The sequence below is a fragment of the Nannobrachium achirus genome (genome assembly GCF_963921795.1).
Source record: "Nannobrachium achirus genome assembly, chromosome: 12".
In the NCBI taxonomy this organism is placed as follows: Eukaryota; Metazoa; Chordata; class Actinopteri; order Myctophiformes; family Myctophidae; genus Nannobrachium; species Nannobrachium achirus.
Window position 1 is genome coordinate 61,218,134 of NC_137832.1, and position 27,151 is coordinate 61,245,284.

General features: G+C 43.0%; 2 protein-coding genes across 3 annotated transcripts in view; one reads left to right on the forward strand and one right to left on the reverse strand.

Annotated features, from left to right (window-relative positions):
* Nucleotides 1-202: 202 nt before the first annotated feature.
* LOC308295770 (bile salt-activated lipase-like) lies at nt 203-16,961 on the reverse strand (the record flags this gene model as incomplete). Its single annotated transcript, XM_080738817.1, has 12 exons — nt 203-269; nt 1,153-1,263; nt 1,971-2,168; nt 3,048-3,251; nt 5,210-5,396; nt 6,829-6,955; nt 7,924-8,031; nt 9,048-9,178; nt 12,103-12,300; nt 13,127-13,246; nt 14,376-14,523; nt 16,938-16,961. 12 exons carry the CDS (start codon nt 16,959-16,961, stop codon nt 203-205), a joined length of 1,623 nt encoding a protein of 540 aa, XP_080594943.1.
* A 2,577-nt stretch (nt 16,962-19,538) lies between these two features.
* Nucleotides 19,539-27,151, forward strand: part of LOC308296190 (hamartin-like) — a 33,624-nt gene continuing 26,011 nt past the window's right edge. For both annotated transcript variants that reach the window (XM_080739358.1, XM_080739359.1), the window contains exons 1-3: nt 19,539-19,571; nt 21,172-21,289; nt 25,375-25,478. In XM_080739358.1, the coding sequence (XP_080595484.1) occupies nt 21,181-21,289; nt 25,375-25,478 (213 nt within the window). In that variant the 5' untranslated portion in view covers nt 19,539-19,571; nt 21,172-21,180. The remainder of the gene's footprint in view (nt 19,572-21,171; nt 21,290-25,374; nt 25,479-27,151) is intronic.

The following is a 27,151-nucleotide window of genomic DNA, read 5'->3' on the forward strand; positions in this document are numbered from 1 at the left end:
TGGTGTTTTATCGTTGCCGTGTCTCATGGCCAAAAGACAGGCTGTGGTTGAGCTAGAGACACGGCAATGACAAAAAACCAAACAACCTTCCATTGATAATGCATTAGTACGGCGCCCCCAGTGGCCATTGTCAGACGATACGGGGGAAGATGTTTCACTCATATGTGTGAGTCCAGCCTTAGATTGCGTTGAGTTGTTGTCCTTAAACATTGGGCAGAGCGTTGTAGGTGGTGGTCCAGTAGCGAACGTACTCTGCTCTCAGGTCGTTTCTGTGGAGGATTACAGATAATTACCGCATGCAGGCAGAAATATAAATCACATGTATAAATATTCAGATTAGGTTTGATAATGCAGTTCGATATATACACAGAACTCATTGGTCCAGGGACGTGCTGGGCCCCTGATTCAGCCCGGGAAAAAGAGTTGTAGGCCCTCATTGCGCGCTATAGAGAGAGAGATCTCTCTAATCTCTATAGCGCTGCTGCTACTCAAAGATTTGCCATTTCAGATCATGACAAGTGACAAGCCAGTGGGCCAATTACATGAGTTATATTTCATTGTTGTCGGGTGGTAACCTTGTATGTCCAAAACCGTTTGTTTTGTATTTATCATTTTAAAAATGATTTAAACTAGTGAAAACAGCCGATCTACAAGCACACAACGCCTCGCGGTTGTGTGCTTGTAGATCTGCTGTTTTCACTACTTTTGTGCGACAGCCTTGTATGATGAAGCAGGGCTTTGCTTTGCGAAAAGATTTACAAATTTGAAACTTGGAGATACGAGGTTTCTGCCCGACAGTGACGATTTACTTTGTTGGCCGCCCAGCCCCCAAAATGGAACGAAGGCCAACATCTTATTTTCATTTTTTTCCTAGCTTTTTCCTAATGGCCGGCCTGGACTGGCCAGGAATGAACCGGCCGTTCGGGAGTTGTCCCGCTTTTCCCAATGGCCAGCACGTCCCTGGGCAGAAATATAAATCAAATGTAGAAATAGATTAGGTTTGATAATACAGTTCGATATACACACAGAACTCATTGGCCTAAGCCGGTCTAAATGCCCTGGTGGACAGACATCGTTCATCATTGACAGAGAGACATAGCGTTAACCCGATTGATGGGTTCACAAATGTTGGTTCTCCAAACAAAGTGTTACCCGACTGAGGACTTCTTGGACATCTTGCTGTTGATGATGAGATGTGGGGGGTGTTTTGGGGTGAATGCAGGCCAAGGCACTGGAACATTACTGTCTCCTCCACTAGGATCACTGCACAAAGCAAAAACACACGCACGCACGCACGCACACACACACACACACACACACACACACACACACACACACACACACACACACACACACATATGCACGCACACACACACACACACACACACACACACACACACACACACACACAATATATATTTACATCACTTGTGGGTACATTACATAGACTTCCATTCATTTCTATGCAAGTCCTGAGGCCTTACCCTAACCTCTATCCCTAAACCTAACCCCTAACCTACTATTTTGTCCCCACACTGTCAGAGGTCCCCTGCAGGTGACTGTGTGAACATGCGTTTAGTCCCCATAAGTATAGCTAGACAAACTCACACACACACACACACACACACACACACACACACACACACACACACACACACACACACACACACACACACACACACACACACACACACACGTCTGTAAACCCCTCACACTACAGGATACATTTGGGCAGCTAATCTGCTCAGACCTCGAATCAAGAACGCTCACGCAATCATTGGGAGGGGTGAATCGGGCCCCAAATCTGATCAATTAGCCATGGTGGAAACATTTTAACATTTCATCTGAAGTTAGCTGTGTGCTTGTGTGCGTGCATGTTTTCATGTTGTTCATGTCTAACCATACCACGGATATAGCAGAACCGCTGTGTGTTGTATTGCTCCATTGATGAATTGATGAAGGCTGTTTACCCGGTTTTGGCAAAGTTGGTCCAGTAGGCGATCATGTACTCTGACAGAGTTCTGTGCCGGGGGAAGTAGACGATGGGCGTGGCGAAAGGTTTACCAAACAGATACTGGAGTTCCTCGGCATGCTCCGCCCCCACCCAGCTAGGGAACCCTGGGATACGGGTCTCCATGTTGAAGAGGTAGGAGTAGGTAACGGCTCCCCTGAGGAACAAACACACAACCAACTGGCCTTAATGGAACGCTAGATTTATGTTATGCCAATTAGCATAATGTTGAGATGATAGTATTACAAATGGTAACCGGAATGCTCGCCCCCATTTTTTTACCCTAGCAGTTCTTGTATTCTTCTATTCGTTTTACTGAGTTTATGTTTAGGAATAAGGTTAGGTCTAGGCATAGTTTTACTGAGGTAACATACTTGGTGGCGACCGTTCGGAGGTCACAGTATTTGACCACTGGGTAGCGTGTTTTGGGGCAAGCAATCTTGTATTCTTACTTAATAAATACGTTTCATGGCCCTATCATAGTACAGTCTGGGGTGATAAGCTATCACCGCGTTGTAGTCTTTTAAAGTCAGAAAACTACAACATTATGTCATTAGACATCTCTCCTCTGTTTTTACCTACAGACATCTCCCCATCACCCCGTTCACTGATTGGGCGATCTTGACCAATCAGTGTGCCGCCTTGTTTCAGAGACTTGTTATCACGTTTTTAGGTGAAAGTTGAGGTGATAACTCTTCACCTCGGACTATGATAAAGCCTTTACACTTCACAGAGTTGAACAGCAGTATAATGTCGGCAATGGGAGAGACAGAATAGTAGGTAGACAATGTAGGAGAGACAGACAGTAGGACAGATGAGAGACAGAGAGTATAGGAGAGACAGACTGAATTAGAGACAATATTCCTGTAATCCGAGAGGAAAGGAATCCAATAGTGATGTAATAAAAGTAGAAATTTTAACAGAACCGGAAAAATGAATATTTAATTTGAACAAGACTGAACAGAAAAGTCATTTAGCGGATAAGCGGAACAGCCAGGAAAGGTTTTTGGACCACCAATGGCTGCTGAGTGCTGACCTAGAATGAGTGGCGTGGAGATGGAGGGCGGTCTGAGTGGGAACCAAGAAGAGGAAGTCGGTCTCGATGTCGGCCACGGTCTGCTTCACAACTTCGTCCGCAGGGGCGGACCCCCAGTGGGCGGAGTAGGCGTTGTAGGCGGATTCAACGGCTGCTGCTCCTTTAGCTTTGGTTAACCCTTTCAACAGACCTTTCACCTCCTCACTAGAACACAGTATAATTGCGACCGTAGGTCGCAGATTAGTATGTGAATGGTCACAGCTTGTCCGTATGTATGTATGTACTGTATGTACCGGTATCTCTGTCACGCCTGACACTGTGGTTCTATGGGTTTGTCGCTCTGACGTTACTGTGATGTCAGGGGAACCACACTTAACAGAATGGGTTTTCCGCTCTGACATCACACTCTGGCTTCACTGTGATGTCACACATCCATTTTAAGACCACATATGGAGTTCCCTGATGTATCAATATTAAGTCCATATCTAACAGGACTTCATATGGGAATGAAGTCCCATGATGACCCCTGGTACCCATATATGGAGATCCATGTACTGTATATGGAGATATGCTGTGAGAGCTCAAGCATGCTTACTCAGTTATTCGTTATGTGAAAGTCCTATGACGTCTATGACATCTGACATCATACCCTTTTATGCCCATACATGGAGATCCCTGTATATAGAACCAGCCACACAGATATGAGCTGTCTTAGCCATTTGTCTTGGCCATATATGGATTTTGTTAGTGTGGTATGTGGCCAATGTGGCCTCCATATATGGGTAACTGGTCCGATATACATCACTGGCCAGATGGCCAAGAATTGGCGTGACCTCACCCTTGGTCGCATGACGCCCTGAGGCGTCTTACTACTACTACAGATTCAAGACAGTACAATACAATAGAATGTACAAGAACAAAATAAGCAATCCTTGTCCTTGTGAGATTTTAGATTTACTATTTTTGATATTTACTGTATGTAGTTTGAAAGCTATCTCTCTCTCTCTCTTACATTTTTGTTCGGTGGCTTTATCAGAGTAATACAGTAACTTTAGATCAAATAAATGGCATAGTGATTTTCAAAAGGGTTAATTGCCTAAACCAAATGTAAATGTAAAACATCATGTGGACACAGGTGGAGAACCACTGCTTTAACTGTTCAGGCCAGATTGGTTGGCATCTACTGTACCTCTTGGCTGCACGATATCCTGGCTGCATCGTGAGCAGTGTCCTTGAGAAAGACACTGAACCCCTAAACTGCTAATCCGCTATTTGGGTTTTGTGAATCGATGCCCCAGGTTGGTGCTTTGCATGCTTGATTCCGCAATGTGTAATGCCTACATAATACACATTGTAGTGCTAGAGAAGGGAATACAACCACCCTAAGGTCTACAGATACTGCACATACAGTATACATAGAGCTGCTACCTTTAAACACGTTTTAATGTTTTTCTTCCTTCAATTGATATTATTGAAATCGTATTGACGAAAAAGAAATGCTGATATGTGTTCCAAAAAGCTTCATACCCTGTATATACGGTACATGACGCCAAAATGTGACTATAGCTCTGTTTACACAATGCTGTACCCCCTCTAACTTATGTCCCCCATTTTCAACAGTTGTTATGTTTTGAAAGTGTGTGTGTGTGTGTGTGTGTGTGTGTGTGTGTGTGTGTGTGTGTGTGTGTGTGTGTGTGTGTGTGTGTGTGTGTGTGTGTGTGTGTGTGTGTGTGTGTGTGTGTGTGTGTTCAATCTCAAAAATGAGATTGAACAACTCGGGTACAACTGTAAACTTCTTGCCTTGGCCATGTCCACAGACTAGTCGTAAGGGGTTTGCAGACGGCAGGAATTCCCAAGCCTAAAGCCAAAGCATTGGCAAAATTCTGCTCAATATCTGTGATAATAGGCAGCCGCCATATATGGAGGAGACGGTGCTTCTTGTATCCATAGACTATGATTAGTCATACAGTATCAAAGAGATTCTGAACTTGAAAAATGTGAACATAAATAAATGATTAAATGTGTGTGCGTGTGTGTGTGTTTGTGTGTGTGTGTGTGTGTGTGTGTGTGTGTGTGTGTGTGTGTGTGCGTGTGCGTGTGCGTGCGCGTGCGTGTGCGTGTGCGTGTGTGTGTGTGTGTGTGTATGTGTGTGTGTTGCATACACGGTTGTTGGCTTTCTCTTCCTGTTGATGGAAGGGACATCGACTCCAGCGAAGAAATGTCCATCCATGCTGTTGACTCCGGCCATGTAGTCAAACTGAGCTGCGTTTCCAAACAGAGCACTGGGATGGTCTGGGATGAAATCACCATCTATCACTGGAACGTGTGATAACAGGTCCATGACTGGCCCTATAGTGGAAGGAAGAGCAATGTTTGAGTGAGTTTTTTAGGTATTTCATAATTTATCAACAAAAAACTAGTTATGAATCTAAAGATATTGATATTATACTGTTTAGACTGATGATAGGTTCTTGGTTTATTAACTATGATCCTACTATTTCTATGCGTTTAATGGGTTACCTTGTGTTTACCTTGCTTACTGTAAAATACTCTGGGTTAAAGGACAACTATTTTTTTTTTTTTTTTTTTTTACAACAAGGGTTCATATTTTAGATTGAGTGTTAAAATGTTTTCATTTACTCGTTTAAGAGATTTTAATTATTTTGATTTCAGTGGCTATAGCCTATATGTCTTTTTACACCGCAATCTTTCATGAGCAGATGTGACTTATGGGGGCTAGTAGTGATACTGTAAATAGTCATAAATAGTCATGAAATCAAAAATCATCATCCTTTATTTTCTTTAATTACAATCTAAAATATGAACCCTTGTTGTGTCTGCAAAATGCCTACATGGTGAAGAGAACGCTTCTGCTCTTTGTTTAGTTGTGGAAATGCTGCCACCTAAAGGGAATGAGAGGAACTTACATAAAAGTGTCCTGATTGCAAAGGCTATGGGACACCTAAAACCTCATTTAAAGTGTCACTCTGTACATCAAATCCCTTCACCAAAAAGAACACATTTACATGCTCATATACACTAATGTTCGCTCCAGAATAGGAGGGACAATACGGTTTGTGTGGTTAAGACTATTCATGTATCTGTCAATACATGGAGGTCTGATCTAAAAAATCATTGGTTCTCAGAGTGGGGCCTGGGGACCCCCAGGGGTCCTTGGGTGGGGGTTCCATTGGGTCCCCAGAAAAAGTAGTCAACATCTGACCTCTCTTGGCTGTTCTAAAATAGCAGATATACAAGCTCACAGTGCGTCACCACAAGTGTACACGGACGGCCACATCTATCTGACTGTGCTAAAGTAGTCAGATGGTCAGATGCCAATTATCTGGGGGCCCACTTGCAATACCATCAGGGCCCACCAGTGGGCGCCAGCTCACAGGCTTGGAATTGCTGCTCTAAAAGTTGTTGAATTGGTTTCAAGGTTCAAGGTTCAAGGTTCAAGGTTGTACTTTATTGTTACGTCTTTTGTACAGGTACATAAGAGTAAAATTTGTTTTTGTTTGGCATCCTTCAGACAATGCAGTGGTATATCAAAAAACAATATAATAACAGCAAACCACATCTAAAAATAATAATAATAATAATAATCTAAAAAGGTGTAAATAGTAGTAAGACGTAAAAAAAAAGATGAAAAAATAAAGGAGTGCAAAAGGCAAAAGAGCAACAGGAAAAGAAAAGAGCATCCTCACAAAGTTTGGCATATTCTATACCGATACGCCAACAGCATATTTTTCCAGTAGTTGCTACTGTACTACTGTTTGACCTTTTCCCATCACAAGTCCAATCAAGTCGATTTTTCCCGCCATGACGACGCCAATAGGATCCATCATCTTCATGCACGTCAACATGTCATCTTCATTTGTGGTTTTGCAGCCCAACTTCTTAGCGATCTAGAGACACATATCACAACATCACAACAGTCTTCCATAATCTGAGAACACAATCATGCCAGTTTACATGCATTAAAACTAGGAGTTGCCTGACCTTTATATTATATATACAGACATCTGCATATACGGTAAATGCGGGAGGCAATGTAGGCAAGCCTGGCAAGGAACAATATTTCTGGTGTCGGAAAGGGTTCTGGTTTTGTTTTGTAGTGTGTTTGTAGTCCGAGTAGCAATGACCAATTACAAATGAGTGTGCTTTGGCAACGCAAGGTTAGCATCATGGTAAACAGTGAGTGTGGAGAGCAAAACGTGTGTATCAAAAAAGCACCTCGGTTAAGGCTGGTTCTTGTAAAAGAGCACTTGTTTTCAGTGGAGACGACTGAGGCGCACCATCTCAAGCGGACTTGATCCACGTGAGACACAGTGTCGAGCGTTGCGAAGTCCGCTTGAGCAGACTCGGCGCCGTTCGTAAACCAGGGGGCCAGAATAGTAAAATCTTCGTCCCCTCCGACTTTTGGCTCCTCCTCGTGGTCCAAGTGAACACAGCGGAATGCTCCCTACCTCCGGTTCAGCCAATCACAAGCTTCCGCGAGCGAGTCTTGCCTTATCCAAGGTGCTTTTTTGATACACGCAAGCAAGACAGGTTCGAACGCATTTCTTGAAATACAATCTCAATCTGAAACCTGCTTGACTTCACTGGCTATACAATGGAAGCCCTGAAAAAGTGCCCCTTTCTCCCAGAGACTATACAATATACATCATCATCATCAGACATAGCCAATGGATGGGATCCAAGATTGGGAACCTCCCAGGCCAGCACATACAGTCCTCTGCTGTTGACCACTGAGGTTATAGCTTATAGATCTGTTGACCACTGAGGTTATAGCTTATAGATCTGTTGGCCACTGAGGTTATAGCTTATAGATCTGTTGCGAGGGTCTTTGTGTTTATGTGTGTGTGGTTTGTACCTTCTTAGTGTTGGCCATGGGGTCACTCTGCAGGGCCCATGGACATAGAGCTGTGCCACTCTGAGAGATCGCTCTACGGAACAAACCTTTATTATAGGGAGACAGCATCTGAGGAGTGTAGACAAGACCAGATAGGAAAAGGGTGGACAGACACAGTATGTTATTATTCGTGTGGTACCGTTAACATGGTCATGCCCTGGCAGTAGATGCAATATTTCAATGAACAATAACTACATAATCATCACTGATTATTTCATTTGATTGACCGGGAGTCAGTGAATATGTACTGTAATTTCTACTAAGAAAATGTATAGTTGCCTAGATCAGTGGTTCTCCAAGTGGGGTCCAGGGACCCCCAGGGGTCCTTGAGGAGGTTTCAAGAGGTCCCCAGCTAAGTGATCGATGCTAAGAGCCAAATTGGACACAGTCTGTAACTATGAGAGTGTAAAAACGGAAACAAATGGACACGTAGTTATGGGGGTCCGTGGCCTAATGCCTATAACCTTTGAGAACCGCGCTGGCCTAGATCAGGGGTTCCCAAACTTTTTTGTCTCAGGGCACCCCATCAATATTTTTTTTAATCCAAGGCACCCCTACATTATAATTTTCACTCCCAGCACCTTATATTTATAGCATATCGTCGTTGTCGGGTGGAAACCTTGTATGTCCAAAACCGTTAGTTTTGTATTTATCATCTATAAAATGTACTAAACTAGTGAAAACAGCAGATCTACAAGCACACTTGTAGATCGGCTATTTTCACTAGTTCTGTGCGACAGTCTTGTATGATGAAGCAGGGCAAAAGACGTACACATTTGAAACTTGGAGATACGAGGTTTCTGCCCGACAGTGACAATATCTTAATGATTATGTTGCGAGGAAAACATTGAGATAATAGCCATTTTGGTTAGAACTGACTGAAAATAACTTTGTACTTCAAGTTTAAAATGATACTAAATATTTTTTCAAGTGTCCAAATAAATTCCAAATATTATCAAATTATCTCGTGTCACCCCGGAACTGCCGTCGCGGCGCCCCTGGACTGCCGTCGCGGCACCCCGGGGACGGGGTGCCCCGTCACCCACTTTGAAAACCGCTGGCCTAGATAACACAGCCTTTCTAACCTGGTAGCTAACGCTGGCAGCCCCTGCTGACTGGCCGAAGATGGTGATGTTGTCAACATTTCCTCCAAAGCTACGGATGTTCCTGTGAACCCAGGAAATGGCTGCGTGCTGATCCCAGAGACCATAGTTACCTACACACACGATACATCAAATATGAAGGGCCGATCATAGAATCAGAATTAAACTTTATTGTCACATCACATTACAAGTAATATGGGTGAAATTCTTAATTGTGCAGGCCTATCAATGCAGTTTAAAAGACAGATCGAGAATAGAAGTAGATAGAAGATCATACCAAACACTAGTTATAACTGTTTAAGCCTATTAAATATATAGTTCTAGAAATCCACAACACAACCAGAATGACACAAGGGGTGAAAACTGTAGTTATTGCTTGGTGTGAACAACAATGTAACAAATATTATGGACAATATTATTGCACCCTGAAGCCAAGGTCGCAGTTTAGTATGTGAAACGGCACATGCTGACTCTGTCTGGACGTCTGGATGTGTACACTTTTTTTAGGGTCTATGGGTTTGTAGCTCTGACATTTTGCTCTGGCTTCACTGTGATGTCACACTAACAGAATCCCTTTTATGCCCATATATGGAGTTCCCTGATGTCATCAATATTAAGCCCATATCTAACAGGACTTCATATGGGAATGCCCATACAGTATATGGAGGCCACATCGGCCACATACCACACAAACAGAATCCAATATATGACCAAGACAGATGGTCAAGACAGCTCATATCTGTGTGGCTGGTTCTACAGACAGGGATCTCCATGTATGGGCATAAAAGGATATGATGTCAGATATCATAGACATCATAGGACTTTCACATAACGAATAACTGAGTAAGCATGTTTGGGCCCTCACAGCATATCTCCATATACAGTACATGGATCTCCATATATGGGTACCAGGGGTCTCCATATACAGTATGGGTAACTGGTCCGATATACATCACTGGCCAGATGGGCAAGATATGGGCAAGGGCGAGGTCGCTTGTCACCCTGAGGCGTCTTACTAGTTTAGCATATTAGTGTTAAGTTGTACCTGGTATCCTAGTATTAAGTCACACCTGGTATCCTGTAAGTAAGTAGCCTGGGGAACCACTGGTTACCGAGCCATGTGGGCCATAAGGCAGCAGCCTGTGTCTGTCGCATGAGATGGCTTGATGTACTACAAGTACACCCCCTGGACAAGACATTATAATATGAGACTCCTGTGCCAAGCAGGGAGTCACTGGGTTCCATTTTTATATTATTCGATATTTGAACCCCGACCTCCCAATACCACAGGACCACTGAGCTGGTTGGTGTCCTGTATTAAGTTGTACCTGGTAACCAGTGGTATCCTGTATTAAGTTATACCTGGTAACCAGTGGTATCCTGTATTAAGTTGTACCTGGTAACCAGTGGTATCCTGTATTAAGTTGTACCTGGTAACCAGTGGTATCCTGTATTAAGTTATACCTGGCAACCAGTGGTATCCTGTATTAAGTTATACCTGGTAACCAGTGGTATCCTGTATTAAGTTGTACCTGGTAACCAGTGGTATCCTGTATTAAGTTATACCTGGTAACCAGTGGTATCCTGTATTAAGTTATACCTGGTAACCAGTGGTATCCTGTATTAAGTTGTACCTGGTAACCAGTGGTATCCTGTATTAAGTTATACCTGGTAACCAGTGGTATCCTGTATTAAGTTATACCTGGTAACCAGTGGTATCCTGTATTAAGTTATACCTGGCAACCAGTGGTATCCTGTATTAAGTTATACCTGGTAACCAGTGGTATCCTGTATTAAGTTATACCTGGCAACCAGTGGTATCCTGTATTAAGTTATACCTGGCAACCAGTGGTATCCTGTATTAAGTTATACCTGGCAACCAGTGGTATCCTGTATTAAGTTATACCTGGCAACCAGTGGTATCCTGTATTAAGTTGTACCTGGTAACCAGTGGTATCCTGTATTAAGTTATACCTGGCAACCAGTGGTATCCTGTATTAAGTTATACCTGGCAACCAGTGGTATCCTGTATTAAGTTGTACCTGGTAACCAGTGGTATCCTGTATTAAGTTATACCTGGTAACCAGTGGTATCCTGTATTAAGTTATACCTGGCAACCAGTGGTATCCTGTATTAAGTTATACCTGGCAACCAGTGGTATCCTGTATTAAGTTGTACCTGGTAACCAGTGGTATCCTGTATTAAGTTATACCTGGCAACCAGTGGTATCCTGTATTAAGTTATACCTGGCAACCAGTGGTATCCTGTATTAAGTTGTACCTGGTAACCAGTGGTATCCTGTATTAAGTTATACCTGGTAACCAGTGGTATCCTGTATTAAGTTATACCTGGCAACCAGTGGTATCCTGTATTAAGTTGTACCTGGTAACCAGTGGTATCCTGTATTAAGTTATACCTGGTAACCAGTGGTATCCTGTATTAAGTTATAGGCCTACCTGGTAACCAGTGGTATCCTGTATTAAGTTATAGGCCTACCTGGCAACCAGTGGTATCCTGTATTAAGTTATAGGCCTACCTGGCAACCAGTGGTATCCTATAATGCAGGGGCGTCCAAACTGTTTTCAAAGGGGCCACATTAGAAAATATTAAAACACCCACGGCCTGACTATATCTCCTGACAAATGTACTTTCGGTCGGACCATAACAAAGTCACATACATATGCATCGCAATTACAATATTTTATTTAACTATCATTACCAATATTTAATGTAATATCAATGGTCTTTTGTCAGGTGTGTGGTCTGAAAAAAATAAAAAATAAAAAAATACTCACATAACCAAATGTAACCGCAGGCGTGCAAGGTAAAAATAATACAACACAATTTCTTTGACACCTTCAGAATGAGACAAATGATACAAAAAAATATTCTTCTTTTTGACGGTGTTGGTGGACCGTTAAATGTGTCATCGGGCCGCATTTGACTCCCGGGCTGCATTTTGGACACCCCTGCTATAATGTATTAAGTTATACATGGTAACCTAACCAGTGGAATCCTATACGGTATTAAGTTGTACCTGGCATCCGGGAATCTCCGGTGCTGAGGAATCCCAGTGTTCCGACGCGGTAGTTCACCGTGACAACGATAACTCCGCCCCTGTCGGCCATCTCCTTGCCGTCGTACAACGAGTCGCCCAGGATGGCAGCGTCGTCAGACGCTCCCAGCAGGAAGGCTCCTCCAAACAGGTACACCATGACAGGAAGGCTGTGGGAAACTACACAGAGAAAGACAACAGAGGTTCAGTCAGTACTCGACTAGCCTCGCGTAGCCAGACGACTATTCCACAATCTCCGAATGCTATATAGAGTCTGGAACTACAGCTCCTGAACCGTCCGCGAGTAATGGAAGCTGGCATTTCCATTCAAGAAAATATATTGTAAATGTAATTTAAGCAGCAAGCTAAATATGCTTAGATGATTTTTATTTACATTAGGATAAATGTGTGCGATGTGAGACGGAAACGGAAGTGAGGAGGAGGCTTCACTTCCGCTTTAACCGGCGGGTACTCAACATTCTTCTTAGGTTACCCCAGACTGTATGACGGGAGCATTTGCAAATCACGGAGTCAACAGTCTGGCCACGCGAGACTAGTACTCGACTGAAGTCCAATTCCTGTTCCTGAGTCACACTCATCTATTTTGCTTTGTTTAACAATGACAGTGAAATACTTGTTTGCACTAACTAGCATTGACTGCTATGGTCTCTTTTGTAAGACACTTTATGTATATATACTTATATATTATTCGCCCTCTCTATTGATGCACCTTCTCTTTATTGGTACTGTACTGCTCTTGTTTTTGTTTGTTTTTTTCCCTCTTATCAATCTTTTTTCTTACGTCTCTGTAACTTTGTAAATAACTGTATACTGCTGTGCTACAACTGGACAACTTGAATTTCCCCCTTGGGATAATAAAGGTATCTATCTATCTATCTATCTATCTATCTATCTAGAAATAAAAATGTGTGCGTGTGCGTGTGTGTGTGTGTGTGTGTGTGTGTGTGTGTGTGTGTGTGTGTGTGTGTGTGTGTGTGTGTCCTACCCTTGCGTCCCTGGGGGACAAAGATGTTGAGGTAGAGACAATCCTCATTGCCAACTGTCCCCATCTGTAGCAGATTGACCTGGAGACATCTGTCTCTGTACGTGGTGGCCTGCAGGACACCTAGAGACAACATCATCATCATTATCATCATCATCAACAAACTACACACACACACACACACACACACACACACACACACACACACACACACACACACACACACACACACACACACACACACACACACACAGACAACACAGAGTTGTCATCTTCAACCAGACAAAACTCTCACGTCTCCCCCCTTCTCCGGTCCCTCCACTGGATGGGAGAGTGTTTTCTGCTGGTGATTCAGTCCAAGTGTATCAAAGGGTGCGTTCGGAAATGTGCACCAGGTGTGGTTAGGGTTAGGGGTTAGGGTTAGGTTTAGGCATAGTTTTACTGAGGTTAAGGTTAGGGTTAGGGTTAGGCATAGTTTTGCTGAGGTTAGGGTTAGGATTAGGGTTAGGTTTAGGCACTCACTACACTGAGCACACACCCGGTGTGCATTTCCGAACGCACCCTTTGATACACCTCGGACTGAATCACCTGCAGAAAACACTCTCCCCCACTGGATCCCGGTTGCGGCCTGCAATGAATACAAAACACTGATGCTGGCTTTCAAAGCCAAAGGTACTGCTCCTCAATACCTCCAAAACCTGATCAACCCCTACAACCCCACCCGTTCACTCAGATCAGCTAACACAGGGATGATGACAGAACCCTCGCTTTAAGCCCCAGGACAAAAATCCACTCGTCCTAGACGATTTGTGGCCCCCAAACTGTGGATTAAACTCCCTGTCGCACTTAGAACAACAGACTCACTTCCTAGCTTCCGCTGTGGCTGCAAGACCTTCAGACTCCACCTAAGCCCATAGCACTTACTGTAGCACTCACCTACCCCAACGACCATACCTGAAATCTAGATCGCTTTTTTCTTTCTTCATATAAAGCTTTTTTACTGATTAGGTGCTTGGTCTACCTACGACGTTATTACTTGCGCCAGTCAGCAAATGCATCCTGCAAGTTCGCTCCTCGTCAGAGTGCAGTCTAGTTTTTCTCTAGATTGATATTTCTATGCATTTGATGTATGAATGTATTGATGTATTGTACCTTACTTATTGTATCGATGTATTACCTTGCTTATTGTAAGTCGCTCTGGATTAAGAGCGTCTGCTAAATGCCTAAATGGTAAATTGTTATGGTGACGTACCGCTCCATCCGGGGTGAGGTTTGGGTTTCTGCCATCTGCCAGGGATGTCAGCGAAGGGAACGCCTTTAAACACATCAACAGAACTGAACAGGCCCATCCGCTCGTTCTTTCCTTTTACCTGTCCACCTTCTGTGTCCACTACACCCAGCTACACGTATGCACGCGCACACGCGCGCACACACGCACGCACACGCACACACACACGCACACACACACACACACACACACTCACTGTAGTTACTGTGCATAGTGCGTTATCAGACTGCCCGTCGTCGCAAATGTCCAGTTTCAATTATATCTTCAGGTCCCCCAGGAAATAGAAAGAGTCTTAAAACAACATAAAAGTGAAAAAGACTTAAGACCTCATTGGAGACAAATATAGTGAATAGAGAAATTGTCCAAGGTGTCATCATAGGCAAAATCGTATGAATATATTGCAAGTAAACTCTACAGATGTTTTAGTGAGAGTAGTGCTGTAATATTAGTAATGTAAAAGTATAGGGTGAGTGATGATAAAAACAAGTAAAAATACGTTGTAGTAATAATGTAATATGAGTAATGCATGGATGAAAAATACACTGGCAGCTGATTATATGTGCTCTGAACAGCTTGGTGACTGGTCATGGGAAGCCGGCTTCCCATATGGGGCCTAAGTGTATTTGTTACTTTTGACAATTGTCATCTTCATAGATGGTGGTCAGCAACAAACTGGCCAATAAAAGAATATACCAGTTCTGTTCAGAATTTGTTGTCTCAATTCTTTCCACAATTAGAAAATGCTCAATAGTAGGCTCGATAAAAGCCCGGCTCAATAAGCAGGATCGATAAGGTGCTCGTTATCAATAAATATTAACAAGCTCCATCTCTAATTTATGCATCACATTTCTGAGGTGCCTTAGCATGCTTTCCTTTTGAGTATAATCTATATTTGTGCTGTTACAACAAATGGGTAAACAACAGGTCCCCTATGCTTCACTCTCTTCACCGCTATCAAGATGTTTGTCCCCATGAAGACCTGCTGCCTATTATGTCAGTACAACACTACTATTATATCACTACAACACTACCATTATCTCAGTGTACAGCACTACACTATTACTATTATCTCAGTACAACAATTTACTATTTAAAAGGTAGTCATTTGGCAAACGGTCTTAACCACAGCTCTCTGCTGTCATAAGTGCAAGATCAGAGTAAATGAACCCTAGTGTGCATACAATTATTGCTACAGAATGATAGGATTATCTGGTAAACATAGCTAAACATTTGCGTCTGTCTTAACAACAGCCAATCTAAATAACTTACTTGGAGTTTGTGGTCAAGCAAACAGTATAGCTCTATTTATGTAACATACTGTAACAACCAACATACATCTACTGTCAAAACAGGCACCGAGAATGGATACAAGGAAAGAGTGCCAGAGGGTGTGGTAGTCTAAAAAGATGAGTTTTCAGACTCAAGTTGTAATGCAGAGAAGGTGTAGCATAATAAGAAGAAGATAACAGATTCTTTAATGTCACTGTCATACATCGGCATCTCAACAGCAAAATTGCTTTCATATAACACTTTGCTCATACACACCTTCTGAAAATGGTGACATATCTTGCACACAACCCCCATGTTCAACAACCTACAGAGTCTTAACAGACCTGCCCTGGGGAACCCTGGCCTGAATCTTCTACCAGAATGCAAGAACTGGAACTCAGGATTGAGAATGTGAGTTGGGTCAGACATTATTTACTGTGCCTGTCTGATATCATGGACTACTAATAGATTGTTTGGATGGACTAAATGTCACTCATAATTTTCAAAGCAGTCTGCACCAGACATGCAATCTGTTGTAAGACTACATGTTTTATTGTATTGTGTTGTGTTATGTACTGTATTATGTATTGTTATGTTTTTTGTGGACCCCAGGAAGAGTAGCTGCTACTTTGGTGGCAGCTAATGGGGATCCGTATGAATAAAGAATGAACAAAGAATCTGTGAAGTTGTTATACAAGCCTGTCATCCCATATCTTATAACATTCTGCATGGTAAAATTGTAAATGGTACTTACAGTAGCAGCAGAGGATGGTGCTAGGCACATGGCTAACACTCCTATCACTGTGATAAGCATCCTGTGTTTGTGGCTTTTCTGTCTCTTTATGTCCGTCTCTGTCTTGGCCACAGGGACAGGCCTCTCTTCAGCATTTATATGCAGGAGACCCCTGGCTGACTCCTCCCCCAGATAGATACTGTGCACTAGTATAGAGCATCGCAGTGGGCGTTTCGTGAAAGACTTTACCTAAGCTGCTTTTTTTTCCTGCATCAGGCTGCTCTGGTTCAGAAATGGAAGCCTGGGTTTGATGATCTGGGATCTCTCATCTACAAGAATCAAGAATCTGGGCAGCGCTGTCACCTCACAGCTAGAAGGTCCTGGGTTCGATTCCTGCCGGGACGCTGTGGGCACTGCGGCCATGTTCCCTCCTCCGCGTCATCAGGGCCCATACCCTAGGTGGGGTTGGCGAAAGGGCCTTTCTTTGTGGAGTTTGCATGTTCTCCCCATGTCCCCCAGGGTACCCTCACAAACTGGGGGGCGGCCATAGCTGAGTGCATTATTGCTGGCCAGGTCAGCAATAATGTGTCAATGTGTCCCTGAGCAAGACTCTTAACCCCTAATTGCTCCCCAAACGCCTTAGAATCCAATGCTCACTGCTCCTATAGTTGTTATAGGAATATGCAGAGGACAGTACATTTCACACATATGTGCAAATGTACTGTGATAAAACACCCCAAGGCATGGGGCCCATATCCTACTAATAAAGGAGCAAACTCACGCTCTAACGCTCTAACGCTCACGCTCTAACGCTCTAACGCTCACGCTTATCTACGTTTATCTATTCACTCGCTTCAGCAACTGATCCCAAAGTTCACATGGTATTGGCCATTAGCATTATACCAACACTGACGGAGCCCGAATTTAATTTCTCCCAAATTAAAGCAGTTTTTTAGCGTTTTCTTAACCACTTCTGTTGAACTCTGCTGTCTGTTGCCAGGGTTACGGTCCGTTCCTCCAGGCCATGGGATCTGTAGCCCCACACACACACACCCCTTTCTCTCACAGTTAGGAATGTTTCTCTCTCTCTCTCTCTCTCTCTCTCTCTCTCTCACACACACTTTCACCGGGTGCGTTTGACATATTTTGGAGCACATATCTTCGAACGGGTAAGGTCTAGTTGTATTAGTGTTGTAAAAACATGTAGTAATCCTGGTCTCTATACTGCCTCCCCCTGGGTCAGCCAAGGCGCCTACCAGGGAAACTCCCCCCTGTCAGGTGAAAATAAGCGGCTTGGACTCCATGTGCATTGAAGGAAGCACTTTATCATCACATCAGTGGTATAATAATTCACTCAGTAAAGAAGGGGGTGTGAGAGCAGGGAGAAGAAAAAAAAAACATTAAATACGAAAATTAAAAAGAACATTGCTTAAGACCAGCAGATACAGTATGTACATGAGGATAAGCATAAGGTGTGGACAAAAAGGTGCAAAAAAATGCGTATAGGGCAAAATCCACATGACAGTCAGGTCCGCAGGGAAAGTAAGGTCCGCACAGAGGGGGAGAAAAGGGTTATGTCATTGGATAAAGAGGCCGAGACAGCTGTGGCATTCCCACAGGAAGTTGGCACATTGGTCAGCATATCACAGAAAACACTGTGTCCAAAAGGACAAGCAGCACTGTCTGACCTACACAGTCTGTTTATTCCCTGGACTCTCTGAAGTCTAAGCTGTTTTTGTCTGTCTTTGTCTTCTGAAGTTCTAAAACCCTCTGAGCTTTCATGGTTTCCCAGAACTTGTAGCCTACAGTAAGAGCTGCTCGGAGTGACGGTGGAGGCTGACTAAATGGGTAGTCCAAAAGAGATCCACGTGGGGTTTCACCTTTTGCATATTATGAAGCCGTGTGTGTTGGTTTCACCAGATTATGAGGACATGTTATCGGTTTACCTACCGACACCGCCTGACATGATTCTCATGCCCTCATTTTGAGGCCACCACATGCAGTGGGAGACTCATAATGTGGTCGGCTCAACTACATTCACACACCAGTGTGTGAACACACCTGCTGACGAGCAGGTGTCTGCATGTCTGTCTTGTTCAATGGTGTACTTTACTTGAGTATTTCCAATTTCCAATACTTTTAGTTCTACTCCACTACATCTCAGGTCGAAATATTGTACTTTTATTCCACTACATTTATGTGAGAACTTTAGTTACTAGTTACTTTGCAGATATAAATTATAATATTAGGCTATAAAACATACATATTAAAGCACTTTAGCCCTATTTTATACCTTAGCTATTTGAAAATATTTTGTGTCTCCACATCTGGAGACACAAAATTCGATAGGTTGGTTATTCCCCTTGTGACAGCCGCTACCAAATTCGAAAAGGTCACCAATGTCGGTGCAACACCTTACACCGACCCAGTCACGAGTGAGTGTTTGTGAACCAGAGAAGCCGGCGGAGCTCTTTACTTCTACTATACCAGTGCCGTGGTCTTCAGTTCTTAACACCACAAACAACAATACATGTTGTCTCGTGAATATGTGTTGACATGAAAGTGAATAACAGTTTGGTTGACGGGCCGCTCATGTAAACAGCAGGTGACAGCTGTCACATACACTGGCTGGATGTTTTAACTTTAAAGTCTATATCCCATTGCCCGTATGGTTGGTCGCGCTGTCATTGGTTAGTTCGTTGGTTACTTGCGACGTGTGTGTGTGTGTGTGTGTGTGTGTGTGTGTGTGTGTGTGTGTGTGTGTGTGTGTGTGTGTCGATTGTATTATACAATGGACAATTTATATGATTTATATGACATGATATCAATCAGAGGTATCTGAACAGTTACAGTATTGCTGTTATTTTTCTTTCTACTTAATTTTTTATTCTATTAATAATTAAATACATGTATATAATTAATTTTCTGTAGTTCCCGTAGGCACACGGGAATTATATAGAATTAATTATATTGATTAGATACACAACACATTTCATGGCATTTAAATATAACATACACTGTCTCCGTGACAACCTATCAACCAATCACAGCAGCGCTGCTCCTTCCCGGCTATGGGATGGAGATATCGTGTCAGGGGGAGGGGCTCTGTGCTTTCTGTCAACATGGCGGCGCCCTGCTTCCAACAACAAGTCTGAAAGGTAACCCACTTTGTTTTTCTGCGAAATGTCACTTTTCAGCGGCAGTGTGACTTGACCGCCGTCATTTTACAGAGCACCGAAAGTGTCCGTTTAACTCCGGCTGACGGTTAAAAGATGTCAACGTTTGTTTTGTGTGTGAATAATAAAACCCAAAAGAGCTGCAACATGGGACAACTCAGCAGGCTAGCTGTTAGCTTAGCCTGCCTGAAGGCTCTGCACTGCATGCATTGCACACTGCTGTGATTTCACTAAAGTGTGTTTTCAAACCCGTTGTCTGCCTTTTTCATAAATATTGTTGACTGTTTTCAAAGGTCCACGATAGAGCGAAGCTATTCTCTCTCATTTGAGCCAGCACCCTTCCAGAATTAGAGTTTATAAAACAGCATAAGTCCCAATTTAACTGCACTGCACAGTTCGGGTCCATTTGGTTCCATTTGTACCCTCTCAGAGTTACATTTACACTGGTGTTTTCTTCGGTGTGGAAGTGTTCTCTCTCTGAGAATGTCATGCTATAATTTTCGAGGTTCCATATCGATATCTAGACAGCTTCAATGGATTTTCTGAGCCATTCAACAAAACCTTTCAAATACTTGCCACTCTGGTAACTGATTAGCTGAGCATTAAGTGAAGTATGGGTAAAATATAGATATGCTATTATTGATGGGGCTTGGCAAATATATCAATAAATATTGTATTGATAGAGAGGCTAGCCCCATATAGAACCTCACCCGTGCAGCGACGGGTGAGGTTCTATATGGGGCTATAGAGAGGCTAGATATCATCTGGTTTGTGTGTGTGTGTGTGTGTGTGTGTGTGTGTGTGTGTGTGTGTGTACAGTATGTATGTATGTATGTATGTATGTATGTATGTAGAGAGAGAGAGAGATATATTCAGTTTCATATTCACCCATTCACAGATGAGCAGGTCTCATCTGGAGCAGTTAGGGGTTCAGTGTCTTGCTCAAGGACAAGGACTTTAACACATAGCCAGGAGGAGCCGGGAATCAAACCTGGAACCTTTGGATTCCAAGACAGCCGCTCTACCTCCTGAGCCACTGCTGACCTATTTTATGTGCCGCTGTGTCCAAATGTGACTGTTCCTTCCCTGACACCAGAAACACACAGAGTGCTGACACCTGAACATCTTTATGTGTTATACTACGTATCTTATATGATGCCATATTAAACCATGCTGATTATTGATTAGATCAAGACTTGAGTGTATTCTTTTTTTCATGTTATTTTTGGGGCGTTTAAGCTTTTTTCTTTTTGGAGTGATAGTGGAGAGAGAGAGACAGGAAATGCAGAGAGCTACTAGACCTTTTCATTGGGGCATTCTTCTGATGCGCCCCAACCACCTGTACTCAGTAAATATCAGATCCACAAGCTCACAATGCATCACATTCATGACAGGTTGTGAGCTTGCCTTGTATATCTGCTTTTTATTTACCGCAGGAAACACCGGTGTGCAACTAAATCAGGCTTTATTGGGTCACCCCAAGACCCCAAATGTATAATTTAATTACATTAGCATGCAACATACAGTAAGGACTAACATAATGAAGTGTAATATTGACCTCATGTGACTGTCTGTGTTTCAGGCTGCCATCATGTCCAAGGACCAGAGCAGTGTGAGCGAGCTGCTTCCCCGCCTGGAGTCCTCTGATCTCCAGGAACTGGAGCACGTTAAATCCTCCATCAATGACCAGCTTAATACAGGTTATTATAACTCACTCAACTAGCTCAACTCTTTTACTGCTTGGGACGGGTCCCGTTCGCCTCAATTTTGACTGCGGCGCGTTGCCAATACGGCTCGTTCTTTTTACCTCGTCTGATGACAGTAAGCTGATGGAGGGTCGCGCCGCCATGTACAGTAAAAACATCTCCCGTAATGCTGCTCTCAAAAATCCACCGCACGTTAGCAATAATGGAGTCCCAAATCACTTCCTGGCTGTTTTCTGTGGACCTGAGCTGGATTATGCATTTTTATGCTCTGAATGTATGGCAACCGGAGCGGACCAATTCACATTAATTCTTTGCATAAGGCTGCCCTCTGCCGCCAGTATGGCCAAAGTACACATTTGAGCTTCCATTGTAAAAGGAATTAGTTTGGAAAGAACCAATAGATAAGTTTCTATAACATCGCAAAGGTAAGCTGCTTTTTGCTGGCACCAGCCCCAATAAATAAATAATATCTGGCAGTAGGACAGTTAATACAGTTTACGAATCACAACTAGTTTAATACAGTGCATAACTCATTAAACAGCTAGTTTAACTCTATTACTGCCAGATGTTTTATTCATTTATTGGGTCTGGTGCCAGCAAAAAGCGGCTTACCTTTGCGACGTTATAGTAGATAGATAGACATTTATTTATTTATTATTATTATTATTTTTTTGATTGTGCAACATGCACTTTGGCAGACCAGGCAGCAGAGGGCGGCGTCATGCAAGAATTAATGTGAATTTGGCCGTTATGTGTTGCCATCCATTGAGACCAGTCACTGGCCACAGAGCCACAGGGCCAGATAAATCAACACGGAAGAGAATTGGTCTCCGTTGATGTTAACGCATAAGGGATTTTTAAGACCATCACTGCGGGCGATGTGATTACAGTACACGGCGGCGCGACCCCTCATCAGCTTACGGACATCAACAAGGTAAACGAACGAAAGGCCGTATTGGCGCGGCGCGACACAGAGAATTGGGGCGAACGGGAACGTCCGTAGCAGTAAAACAGTTAATACAGTTTATACAACAGGTAGTCGGGCTCTCAATAGAAAACAGGCCCTCCAACTGTGCATATAACAAGCACTACTGCACTGTCTCTCATCAAGTAAAGAAATCAGCTGCGATGGTCACGAAAGACAGCAAGCGCTCCTCTCTCCCCGTTTTTTATGTGACGTTCAGGGACATAGTAGCTAAATGTGGCATTACAAAATTACAAATTCCTATCGAATATCTTAATTACAATGAAATGAAGTTGACGTGTTTTTTTTAAGGGCAACAGTTGTATAATCGCAATATTACACTCGAGGGTCTGCATATAACACGGTTATCCGGCACTACCTACGGAACTAGCCTGTCTGCTCGTTCCTGCGGCAAGGCTGTCATGCCGGATAACCGTGTTAATGCACACCCTCTCGTGTAATATTGCTTAATTATAACTCACAACTAGTTTAATACAGTGCTCCATAACTCATGAAACAACTAGTTCAATACAGTATATAACAGGGGTAGGCAACCTTAGGCACGGGAGAGGATGATCATTTTGGCACACTGGCGGAAGTGTGAGAGGATTTACAGCATATTACATCCTGTCAGGGACAGACTTTATTTTATAATAGTTTGATATTTATCATGGTATGAAGGGGGCCGGACAAAATAAGTGTTTGCTTCTCCCTGTCCCTTCTTGAACACAATCCTTTTGAAACTGTGATGATGGTGATGTATAAGTTTTCTGTACTGTTTTATTTCTTCAAGATAAATAAAGATCAAATCAAATCAAATCCTGCACATAATTCAGCATTCATTAAACCTCTGAACTCTGACTGGGGAGGGCGTCTGGGAGATAGCTGGACTATTGCTCTGAGTCTAATGATCGTTATAGCAATGTCCTGCCAATCAAAATATGTCTGAATTTTTGATGGCTTGTCATTAGGAGGAGATCTGACTAAAAGACAGACTGACCCGCACACTGCCACTTGTCCGTTTCAGAGAATTTATTTATAATAATGTAGCAACGTTTCACTGTGGCTGACACTCACTATAAACATTTCCACTGGTGCGCGTGTCATGAAATTATATGTTGACTTGGTACACAGACTATCTAGAAAATAATAACATGGCACTTCATTTCAAAAAGGTTGCTGACCCCTGGTACAACAACTCATTATAAAGCAACTATTTGAATACAGGTTTTACTTTTAAGTAACACACAGCTAGTTTAAAAGATTTTCCGGTATTAAAATAACGTGTGTAAGTTGCCTTATGAGTTAACAGTATGTTATATGCCGTACAAAACTAGTTGTGTATTTTAACTTAACTCATTCGCTGCTTTTAAAAAAATGGCTGCCAAGTGCCAGGATGCCCCCAGTCTCCATAGACTTCCATGTAATTCATAGTGCACGTATCATGCATGTCCATGCGTAGATCATGCACCACATGTGTGCACGCAGTTCACAGCTTTTTTGTTTTTTTAAGATTTGTTTTGGGGCTTTTTGCCTTTATTGGATAGGACAGTAGACTGACAGGAAATGGGGGAGAGACAGGGAGTGACATACGGCAAAGGTCGCCCGGATCGGGAATCGAACCGGCGGCGCCGACAGGCATTGATGCCGAAATGGCAATGCCTATATGGTATGCGCCTGGTCCACTAGGCCACCAGGCGCCCCACAGTTCACAGCTTTTAAACAAAAAAAATCCACTTGGAAATCCGTTCATGCATCCATGAGATAGCAGCCATTATGTTTTCTTCATGTAAACAAACATGGCTGACTTGTTTGAAAGATGGGGTTGGTATGGGGGTCAAACATGCAATTTCACGATCGGGATCATGCCTGGAGGTCATGAGGAGGTCCAAAAATAAAATTTGAAAAAGTTATTTGTCCAGGCCTGGCGGCCTGGACATATGGGATAACTCGGGAAACCCATGGTAAAGCAGTCAATTCAATTTCAATTCAAAGGAGCTTTATTGGCATGAGAAAACATACGTTTACATTGCCAAAGCAAGTGTCACAAATAAAATAAAAACAGTTGAAAATGGGGAACATATATACATTGGGAGGGGGTACAGCATTGTGTAAACAGAGCAATGTCGCATTGTGACATTTTATATACAGGGTAGGGCTGTCACGATATGACATTTTACATGACGATTAATTGTCACTCAAATAATTGGCGATTAACGATTTAATTGTGTATTTGTCGTTGATAATTACATTTCTGTTTGGCTTTTAGGCTTTGAAGTTGCATATGGTAGATATGACACATAACCTAAATATACAAATACATTACTGACATATTTGACAACTTACTACTTAAAAAATAACATTGATAGTGGAAATAGCCGATCTACAAGCTCACAACGCGTCGCATCAGATCTTGTAGATCTGCTATTTCCACTATTTATGACATTTTTCAACATTCACGATTATGACGATTATGACAAAATAATTGGGATAATGTCAAATAATCACGATTAGACGATTATGTAATAATTGTGACAGCCCTAATACAGGGTATGAAGCTTTTGGAACAAATAACAGCATTATTTCTTCTCAAAATGCATTTAAAGGTAGCAGCTCTGTTTCATACGGTATGTGCAGTAGGTCTATCCAGATGTCAATCCATGGTTTATAGTCCTTAGGGTGGTTGTGTTTCTAGCCTTCTTTTGTCGCAACAGTTCACAAATCTCGCTGCTGTGTTCGAACATTGTTGTATTTCTCCCAGTAGGTATGGGAGTTTTTCATCATTGGTCATGTTTTCAAACTCACTTCGGGTGTGTGTAATCTGTGGGAAGTATGTGTCTCTGATGTCTTGGTATAGTGGGCAGGTGGTTAGAAAGTGTAGCTCTGTCTGTTTCTACCACGTCTGTGGCAGCCTTTCTCTATTGCAAGGCTGTGTTCGCTGAGTCTGTACTTAGTCAAGGTTTTGCTGAGTTTTGGGTCATTTACTGTGCTCATATATTCTGCTAATCAGTCAATGAGTTAAAACACACAACTAGTTTAATTCAGGTTATAACACACGCGAATCACAGGTTATAACTCTCTTGTCTTCTCCCTTATTCACTTCTCCTCTCCTCAGATCGTGGAGGTGTCTTACTGTCCAGTCTAGTTGATTACTATCTAGACTCATCGTCTCCTCAGGCTGTCGCCCTCCTTTCATCCATCAGAGAGCCTCATGACAAGGTCTGGCATCACTGTGTGTGTGTGTGTGTGTGTGTGTGTGTGTGTGTGTGTGTGTGTGTGTGTGTGTGTGTGTGTGTGTGTGTGTGTGTGTGTGTGTGTGTGTGTGTGTGTGTGTGTGTGTGTGTGCGCGCGCGCGTGTGTGTCTCATGACTTAACTTGTTTACTTCCTACCTAATATATTAGTGCACCCGTGTGCACGAAGAAGCAATAAAAAGATCAATGACACAGAAGTAGAGAGAAAAAGATTTACACTTGAACACAAAACGAATGTGTCCCTGGCAACCCCACACCATGTGCCATAGCTACCCTGACAGTGTGCTGTTTAATCGGAATGGCACTCGAATCTCAGATGACAGCCTCCCTCTCCCCATGATGGGTGGGGAGGACATACTGTACTTTGTCTCCTCCAGCCCTTTCAGGAAGGCCAATCAGCATCATATCACCAGGGGCGTGTACCCAGGGCTTGATTTCATGTTATAAGAACAAACAACTCTCTCCTTGGTTGGGTGGGGGGCTGTTTGGCAGCGCAGAATAGCAAGGAGGGTCTGGAGGCTGCAAAAACAGGCAGAGCATGTAAATATTGCGCATTTCCTTCCCTTTTTAGGATGCAAGCAGGGGCATACTGTAGTTCCGCCGATTTAAAATGATTCCAATACCGAACTAAAACTTCCTATGATTGGCCGCTAGTTGCCCCCCCCCCGGCCGATCGCAAAAAGAATTGTTCTCCACTGGACCCCATTCATTTTCCCCTTTTGTTTTCTAACCTTAATTAACATTTTCATAAATACTTTATGGTTCCTATCGCTAGTTAAAAATTGCCTTTCAATCACGATGATTATGCATTTTGTGAAAATAAGGTCCCATTTATGTTAAAATTGATGATAAAGTTGCAGGGGGCGTGGCCAACTAAACCGATACCAGCCGGCTGTGTTCTTCTTCGTGTGCTGTATTTCGGGAGGCTCCGACCACATTCTCCCATGTATCTCTGCGGTTGCACGTGACCGTTTAGCCTCCTCTGGTCGCATTTCAATCTATGATGGCGACACCCATGCCAACGACCCAAAATACTTCAGTTGCGCTGCATAGAAACCAATGGCTTCGCACTGTCCATATATTTTACGGTCTATGGATGCAAGCATATACAGTAACAGTACACTGAGATACATGGATTCAAGTTCTCAGTCGTCACTACTGATTTCAGTCATTTGGATTCCATTGGAGCCAGCATGTCTTCTATGGAAGCATGTGGTGCAGCAAAAACTAGAACTGCACTCTTGCGTCTTATGCACAAGTAGGCCATGTATGGCCATGTATGGCCTACTTGTGCGCGAGCAGAGCGCGCCATGAGGTGCGCTCACCACTGGCGACGCCAATGACGTCACATCACCACTGGCATCCCCAGAAATGCTGGTCCCTCATTAGCTTTTAATGATGACATAAATGCATAGATGCCATGTGGTCCCTGATTGCGCTACGGGCTTAAACAAAGGAGGACACCGACATAAATACCCAGCCGATCGCAGTACTTGCGCGCTCTGCATGCGCAAGTAATAACTACAAGCTCTGCTATTTATTCTTTTTTCTTTTCTTTTCTTCTTCTTTTTTTAAGATTAGAGCATTTGAGGTAGTCACAATATCTTCAGAAGCATCTTCCATGACATCGTAATACTCTG